General features: G+C 45.3%; 1 protein-coding gene across 1 annotated transcript; it reads left to right on the top strand.

Moving 5' to 3' along the window:
* Nucleotides 1-6,364: 6,364 nt before the first annotated feature.
* Nucleotides 6,365-8,183, top strand: LOC101753926 (berberine bridge enzyme-like 18). The gene has a single exon (XM_004965523.4). It carries the CDS (start codon nt 6,372-6,374, stop codon nt 8,001-8,003), a length of 1,632 nt encoding a protein of 543 aa, XP_004965580.2. The 5' UTR covers nt 6,365-6,371; the 3' UTR covers nt 8,004-8,183.
* The last annotated feature ends 1,183 nt before the right edge of the window (nt 8,184-9,366 follow it).

The raw sequence follows: 9,366 nt of genomic DNA, 5'->3' as shown, positions 1-9,366 counted from the left end.
GGTAGGCCCAGATGGCAGGGGAGATGGATTGGGGAAAGGAAAAATCAATCTGCTGCAGCACCTCTCCCTAATAACTTTGAATTGTGAAAGGGGATTCCCCTATAAGGTGATGAAGCGGATTAGGGAAAATCAATATGTTGAAATTGCTCTTAGACGATGCCATTGCTCTTAGACGGTGCCATAGCGCTGAACGCTGCTCTGATTGTTGCTGCCATCTCTGATACTCCCTCTGGTTTCTTTTACATATCACATTAGTTTTATCCTAAGTCAAACATGTCCAACTTTGACTGAGTTTTATAGATAAATACAACAACAACTATACTACCAAATATATGCACTAAGCACTATCAAAATATATTCCATTGTGGACTCAATGAAATAATTTTAGTATTGTAGATGTTGTTGGATTTTTCTATAAACTTGATCAAAGTGGCATAAGTTTGACTTAGCACAAACCGAATGTGACATGTAAAAAAAATCAGAGGGAGTAGTAACACACTGTACAAATTAATAGTATGCGGTGGACTTGACCCAGCAATTTGACTGGCAATTATTCCCAGGCCCCACACCAGAAATTGCACATTCACACTCCGCCCGCGCCATCGTTCCTGCCCATTCCACGCGGCGGCGGTGAGACAAATTGACGTCGCTGACCTCCCCACGCTGCCTCCCTGTAACACCCTAACTTTCAACCTTTGCAAATTAATAAAATTTGTTAGAATTTTCTAGAATTTATTTGCTTGTGTTTAAGGACTTAAGGATTTTCTAAGGTTGCATTTAATTTATTAGGCATTTAAATGTTTTTCTAACATAATTTAATAAATCATAGGCTTTCATTGTTGCATTCATGCTGGTGCATTTCTTTTTGAGTGTTGAGTTCAATTTTGTGTTTGAATTTATTGTTTGAATCCCTTTTCAAACAATAGGAAAAACCCTTTCTCTTTCTCCTTTAGGCCTGCTCCTTCTTTCGCCCTAGCCCGCAACAGCAGCAAGCCAATGCTAGCCAGCAGGGTTGGGTCGTCGGCCCGGCTAGCTCGCCAGCTAGCAGGCCACCCAGCAGCGGCTTGCTTCCTCCGCGCCAGCCCACTCTAGGGCCAGCCTCCGCCACGTCTTCCACCCGAGCTGAACTCGAGCTCGAGTCCCGGCCGCTCCCGCGTTCGTTTTCGAGGCTTGGCCCGCACGCCAAGGCTAACCCCTGGCCCTATAAAACCCACCACCTCCGAAGCCCCCCATCACCAAACCCTAAACATCGCGCCCAAGCTTCAGTGCTGCCACCGCACGCCGCCAACCCTAGCTCACAACCGACGCTCTCGATCTCTTCCGCCACTACCTTGCCGTGGACAATATCACTGCCCAGAGCTTCACGTCATGGTAAGGAAGTTGCCCGTGAGGATCCCGTGCACTCCCGTGCCTTCTTTCGCGTGCACGAGCTCGCCGAAGTCGCCATTTCACTGCCGAGCCGCCTCACCTCGGCGTACCTCACCCTCGCCACGCAACAAGATCCTCGACACCCTAGATGCATTCGCAAGCTCCTTAGCAACCTCCAGGGCCAGATCGCATCGCTTCTGGTGGCCGGACGCTCGAATACAGCCCGATACCGGTGAACCAGCCCTGCTCCGCCGTATCCGGCGCTCGCACGCCGCCCGCTTTCTCCCCGGCCTGCCGCAGCTGTCCGATCCGAGCCTAGCAGCTTCGATCTAATCTGACCAAAGTCAGATACCAGTCAACCCGGGTCAATCCCGGTCAGCCGTGCTGCTTTTGCTTAACAGCCATTGCCTTTGCTAGTTTTTGCGTCTAGTCCTGCCGCAGTTCAAAAGTAATTAGATTTAGATTATTTTATTCTGTTTAGACCCCTACTCTTTTATAAAATCCTGCCCGCCATCCTAGGTCTGTTCTTTTATGCGTTAGACCTTATGTTTATATGTTTAATTAGGTTTTAGCCCTCGGTTTCTTTAAATTTAGCCCCTGGAAGCTTAGTTCTCTCGTAGTTGAGCCCCTGAACCTTGTTTAGCTGATATATTTAGCATTTTAAATCTATTTTAAGCAATTCTTGCGCCTACGAGTTCGTGTTAACGCATAGATTAGTTTTATGATTCTATTTTTCTTTGTTGCTACTGTTTGGTATATTGTTTTCTTATTTAAGTTGTTTGTTTGCTTGTATGTACTTGTTTGATGCACATAGAAGGATTGCAGTTGAGGGATTCCAAGAGCAAGGCTTTGAACTTTGAGCAGCAAGAGCAAGTTCAGGAAGGAAAGTCATGTCCTTGATCACAATTTGATCCTATGCAACATTTACTTTTATATTCAATACACATATACTATGCACTTTATGTTTATAAATATGATGGGTCCTATATAAGATTTGCGTAGCTTTACCCTTGTATCTTGATCAACCTAGGTTTATATCATGTTGGGTAGTTATTGCTTAGTTGATCTAAGTGGGTATGTTGGTATTAATGAACCAATGATTAAACTTGTTTTATTTATGCTATACGTTCCACTAATACAAGATCACCATGGTTAATTGGAACATAGAACGACCACCCAAAAAACAGTACAACCACAAGAACTACATGGCTCTAGTCTTAGCTAATTAATTAGAGACTCTAGTTTGAAGCAGTCTTACTGAAAGGGCAAGAGGCGGCGGCAGATGGGGTATAACCTGACCCTCATACTGATCTGTTCTATGGTAGCTTCGCAGTCCTGAGAGAGGTTTATGTTCTGCTACTGATCCGGAAACCTTAGCGGGCTACTTCTTATTAGAGAATCTTTGTAAAGGTCTCGTCCCTATGCAGTCACACCTTGGTAGTGTGATAAGTTCTTGGCTGGCACAACATGGTTGGGTTTAAAGTTCTTTTGAACTTTTTATGCGACTTGTGATGTAAGTTAACAACCTCTGCAGAGTGTAAAACTGTTATAACAGCTATGCTCATGGTCCAACCTAGACCCTCGTGTGATTTTTTTAACCTATCGAAAATTGAACTAAATTTTTGTCATTTATGTTATTTATTGCTATTATCTTTATTTACGTTCATGCTTAATGTGGGTGGTATAAACTTCTACCCAGTAAATGCTAATAAAATTTGACCAACCAATTAAAATGCTGAAATGCTGTTAAATCTTAGCCTATCCTTGCATAGCCTCACACTCAAATTCCCCACGCTTGCTGAGTACCAACCATAAGTGTACTCACTTTTGCTAAAACTGCTGCTTAGACCAAGTCAACTTTGAGAAGGTTCCTGAAGACTCTAAGGAGTTCTAGACGTATGTGTGCCACTAGTCAATTGCCTATGGAGTCGTCGTCATCATTGGAGTTTCACTGCTAGAATAAAGACTCGTTTTGCTATTCGAATTAAAGACTTTCGGTCATGTAATAAATTTAATACTCTCTTTATATTTTGGTACTGTCTATGGTATTTACTGAAGTTGTTGCATATGTAAAACTTAATTTTGGTGCACATGTAATTTATTCATCTGATTTTGACTTTAAAATTGGGTATGACACTCCCCACGAAGGCACACAAGGACTGCGAACGGTCGGTGCCTCTCAAACCTGCTTCATCCACACACGACCATTGTAAGTCACTGCCCGCCGCGCGTAGCTGACTTGATTTGATATAGGGGTGGCGAGACATTACCAGAGGTGGCCCTCCTCTATCTCTATCATCAAATGTCGCCCTTCTCTAGCTCTAGCCTCAAGAGTTCCATTTTTTTTTTTGCGAATTCAGGACTTTTGCTGGTGGAGGGAAAATAAATTTCGGTAAATTTGAATGAAAATATAATTATGTAGGTTATATAAGCTTATCCTTTTCAAAACAAGGTTATATAAGCTTAAATAAACAATTAGGCCCTGTTTGGGTCCCTTCATTTTGAAGGAATTGGAATCTATTTAATGGAGTAGGCTAATTTATGTTGGAATGTGGCATTCCACAACTTTCCAAAGTTTAGATATAAGTCTATCTTAAATTCATGGGGTGGGAGATGGAAATTGATTCTATAGATTATGGTTATTAGAATGGAATTCAATTCTTATAGCACGCTCTTAGACTCGCTTCTTTATAGTAGAAGTGCAGCATATAAGTATCTCTCCCATATCACCAACTATAATATACAACTATATTCCACATACAATTATATTAGCTTAATTAATTTGTGTCTAAATTATGATTATTAGGATGGAATTCAATTCCAATGATCCAAACGGGGCGGTCCTAGTACATATTCTTGGTTTGAACGATGTCCCTGCACGAGTAAATTTGATGCATTTGGATTCCAAATCAAGGACCTTTCCCTTGAAGGATAACAACCAAACACCTGAGCTATAGACCAAGTTGTGAATACTAAGTTTTATAGAAAACTTAATAGACATTCCAAAATTTATATAAAGTTCCAAATTTGAGCAAACGTTTCAAACAGATAAGTTGAAAAATAAATCAGAAACCATTCGGGAAGAAAGGATTACCAAAAGCGGTCTTGGTTCACTAATAGAAGATTTATAATGGTTTGAAAAAAAAAGAGAGGTGGCATTTGAAATGTGCGGAAAGAAAAAAAAAGGCATTCGCGATGCAAGAGGTGGCATTTGATATTGACCAGCAAAGGCGACCATTAATGTTACATTAATTAAACCCGCATCATTGTAAGCTCTGTATGACCTTTGTGAGTTTTTGCATGGAACAGTGATTTGTGCCTTTCGTGACCGATCACTACAAGAAATGCTATATTTCTCGACATACAGTTTATGATTATCCAACAATTTTAGTGCTTTTCTTATTACTTTACACTTCAGTGGCCAACAATTTTTCTCTAGTATAATTTGAATATTTTCCATAAGTTTTATTAAACTACTAACAACATCATTCCAAAGAACTCATTAGCCACAATTATGGTGTGCAACTATTAAAATATACTAAAACCGGTGGCTACTTGTAAGATTTTTCTTTTGACTTTGACATAGAGTTGGGTCCTCGTTCCTCAACTATTTCTCGCGATATCTTCTAACTGTTGAGAAATGTTGAGAACTGTTGCAGAGATTTTTTTTGTCCCAACCTAAGGGGTGTCGGTTACACAGCCATGTGTTTCCTTTGTTAATAAAAAAAACTTTTATCTTTGTTAGGGCTTCTTTACCAGAGCTTTTTTTGTCCCAACCTAATGGGTGTCGGTTACACAGGCCATGTGTTTCCTTTGTTAATAAAAAAAAACTTTTATCTTTGTTAGGGCTTCTTTAACGGAGCTTTTAGAACAATTTCTAGAGTGGTGCCGCACATGTGGGACTCCTACCAAACAGTAGTTTGCCATTTTGCAAGAGATTATCTAAAATAAACTAAGATGCTGAGAGCGGAAAATCCATCTGTTCTTGATTCACTTTCTGTAGCTACGTGGTCTATCCTGGAGAAATATTATTAGCTATGCAGTTAATCATTACTTCCCCTAAAGATTCACTTCAGGTGGAATCATTTCTAGTCAGAACTCTATCAAAGATGCCCTTAACTGAACAACTGAGCTTTTACCATTTAATTTGAAAAAAAGGACCACACTAAGAACGCATAACACTTCATCATGTACTAGTAGGCACTTGCCATCGAGATGTCGGTATTTGACTGGATTACGGGATCCTTGATAACAACGCGTTGTAATTTGTAAAACCATCCTTTCGCGCTCATGGGATACGAATAAGTACGACTGATATGTAATTGAAAACAGTTTTCTTATGCTCTGACCTTTTGAAGATTGCCCATTATTCCAACTAGAGTATAATTTTTCCAAGCTGTAGCAGATTTAGGCGACCATCCTACACCCAATCTTTCGTTCTCAGTATTCTCCTTGCACGGAAAATTCTGAAAGTTCTCCTTGCACGGCAGCCACGCAAAAAAGTCCCACGACGCCTAGTAATAAAGCGTAGTAATACGGTTGGTGCAGCTTAGTAACACTGCCATGTTTGTCTTCCACAGAGATAAGACTTGCCATCAATTAGCGTTCTACATGTCCTAATCACAATCACCAAAATCCTACTTGCCATCAGGTAGGTTTTTAAACTGTACATGTTAAGGTATATATCTAACAACCACCACCAAAATTTGTCTCGTATTCACATACGTTCAAAATCAAACCGCGTCTAGTCTTCAGGTAGACAGTCGCGACGGTGTGACCAATGTGGATTCGTTCGTCGGGTAGCATCAGGACTTTTAGCCGGCCGTCACCAGATACGATAGCGATCCAGACAGTTGACCATGACTTTTCCACGCATCCAGCTGGAGTGGCGTGCTGACTAGATGGCCGGGCGTTTCAAATGATAAACTAGAACAAGTTTTGCCGCACGTGTGACCATAGCCGCAACTCGCCGGCTATATATACGCTTGATCGAGCACGGTGCCATGCAAGCACTAGTACTGCAAAGTTTGCAGGAAGAGCAAAAGATCATGGCCATGGCGAGAAGCAGCTTAGCGCCGGCGTTCGTCGTCTTCGCCTTGTTCTGCTGCTACGCCTCCACCACCGTCTCTTCCCAAGCTTCGTCATCGTCCGATGGCTTCCTCAAGTGTCTCTCGGCGAGCATCCCCAGCCAGCTCGTGTTCACGCAGAGCTCCCCTTCGTTCACGCCGCTGCTCAAGTCATCCATCCGGAACCCCAAGTTCTTCACGCCCAGCACGGTGCGGCCGCTCTACATCGTCACGCCCACCAATGCCTCCCACGTCCAGGCCGCCGTGGTCTGCGGCCGCCGGAGCGGGATGCGCATCCGCGTCCGCAGCGGCGGCCACGACTACGAGGGCCTCTCGTACCGGGCCGTGCGCCCCGAGCCGTTCGCCGTGCTCGACCTGTCCAATCTCCGCGCCGTGCGCGTCGACCCGCAGGCGGCGACGGCGTGGGTCGACTCCGGCGCTACGCTCGGCGAGCTCTACTACGCCGTCGGAAAGGCGAGCGGCGTGCTGGGGTTCCCGGCCGGCCTGTGCCCGACCGTCGGCGTGGGGGGACACTTCAGCGGCGGTGGCTTCGGCATGCTGCTGCGCAAGTACGGCCTGGCTGTCGACCACGTCGTCGACGCCGTGCTGGTGGACGCCAGGGGGAGGCTCCTCAACAAGAACACCATGGGGAGCGACGTGTTCTGGGCCATCCGCGGCGGCAGCGGCGAGAGCTTCGGCGTCGTGCTGTCGTGGCAGGTGAGGCTCGTGCCCGTGCCGCCCAAGGTCACGGTGTTCAACCTCCCGGTGACCGCCAGCCAGGGCGCCGTCGACGTGGTCGCGAGGTGGCAGCAGGTCGCGCCGGCCCTGCCCGACGACCTCATGATCAGGGTGGTCGTGCAGCAGAAGACGGCCAACTTCCAGTCCCTGTTCCTCGGCACCTGCGACGCACTCCTGCCGTTGATGAGCAGCCGCTTCCCGGAGCTCAAATTCAACCGCACCTACTGCAAGGAGATGACGTGGATCCAATCCGTGCCCTACATCTACCTCGGCAGCGGTTCCACCGTGGAGGACCTCCTGAACCGGACCACCGCCGCGTCCGTCTTCAGCAGCGGCTACAAGGCCACGTCGGACTACGTCCGGAAGGCCATCCCCCGCGACGTGTGGACCAACATCTTCACCCAGCTCGCGCAGCCCAACGCCGGGCTCATGATCCTGGACCCCTACGGCGGGCAGATCGCCGCCGTGCCGGAGGCGGCGACGCCGTACCCGCACCGCGCCGGCGTGCTGTACAACATCCAGTACATGAACTTCTGGCCCATGGCTACGGCGGACGGGTCCGTGCAGACCAAGTGGATAAGGGACTTCTACGCGTTCATGGCGCCGTACGTGAGCTCAAACCCGAGGGAGGCCTACTTCAACTACAGGGACCTTGACCTCGGCGAGAACGTCGTTGTAGGCAACGTCAGCAGCTACCAGGCTGGAATGGTGTGGGGGCAGAAATACTTCAAGGGTAATTATCAGAGACTCGCGATGGCGAAGGGCGAGATCGACCCCGACGACTACTTCAGGAACGAGCAGAGCATCCCGCCACTTGCCAAGAGCAAGTGACCAGCAAAATGGCGCGCCCATGGTTAAAACGAATTTGGTTTGTGCTGGCCGCTTTCTTATGCGTACATGCATGGTAGTAGCTACACATTTAACTGTATATCTACATGTATTTGTACCTTCAAAAAAATTCATAAAATTACACAACGTGAACGTGTGCTTAGCACAAAACTCTGCATTTAACTTCCCCTGAGATGGCTTCATCACTTGACCAGATGAATAGATAGGTTGCGAGGCCAAAAAGATCTAATTGCTGCACCTCCTCGACGTGAATGTAGTACTTTTTATGGAACAGGAGGGACATGGCCCCTATTAGTGATATTAAATAACAAAGAGTTTACAAAATGGAAAAAAAACAAAAGAAACTGATTGTAACAGAGATTCTAGCCAATATTGGACCTGTGGAGACTGAAGAATACCTTTTCTTTTCTCCATGGATAACCATTGCAAATTCATGCTTGAATGGAGCTTTGCCCACGTCAACTGTGGTTGCGGGGTGTGGATCACTCCGTTTCCTATGATCCAGATGCTCCAAGATACAAGTTTGATAATTTTCATGAAGAATGGAAAAGGTACAATCCATAAATCACAGCTATAAACTAAGCCCTTATTTACTTGCCCAAGTTGGGACCTCCCAACTTGGGAGTTACTGTTTGGCCTGAATTTGGGCCTTTGTACAGAATCTGTTGCTCCCAATTTCAGAAACTTTGGAGTTCACTGTTTGAGCATTTAAACCCAGCACATCTATGCATGGCCCATGCATGCACACATGCAAAAAACGCATGAACAGCTCAGGGGGAGAACACAATCGCATTTTCAACAGCAAACCTTCAACGAAAATATCTCAAGTACATCAACAAATTATTACAGTCACAACACCGTTCCAAATTATTACAGTCACAACCCGGTACAGTAACAAGACCGAAAACTGTTACATGGAATGACAAAGTACATCAACAATGACATGTCCTCAATCACAAATTATTCAAGACCTAGCAAACAAATGTTCAGCAAGCATGTCTCAGAATGCATTCATGCTTGCCATGTCCGCGCTCTGTGGCGCAGGAATTGTATGTGGCTGATCCTGAGTGCCTTCAACAGGCACATAATTTATGTTGTTGTCTACTATACCAAAGTGACTATCAAAGTCACCATTAATCCTAATAAAGTTGTGCAACGCCATGCATGCACATATTATCATTGTCTGTGTTTTAGGTGGATAGGCCGGGATGTCCAACAATATGCACCACTTCATTTTCAACACTCCAAACGCCCTTTCAATCACATTTCTAAGAGATGAATGTGCGAAGTTGAATATCTCCTTCATACCTTGTGGTTCGGGCGCATTTTGGAAGTCTTGGATGTG

The sequence above is a fragment of the Setaria italica genome, chromosome IV (genome assembly GCF_000263155.2).
Source record: "Setaria italica strain Yugu1 chromosome IV, Setaria_italica_v2.0, whole genome shotgun sequence".
Classification (NCBI taxonomy): domain Eukaryota; kingdom Viridiplantae; phylum Streptophyta; class Magnoliopsida; order Poales; family Poaceae; genus Setaria; species Setaria italica.
Note: the sequence above shows the minus strand (reverse complement) of the source record. Positions and strands in the feature narration are given on the sequence as shown.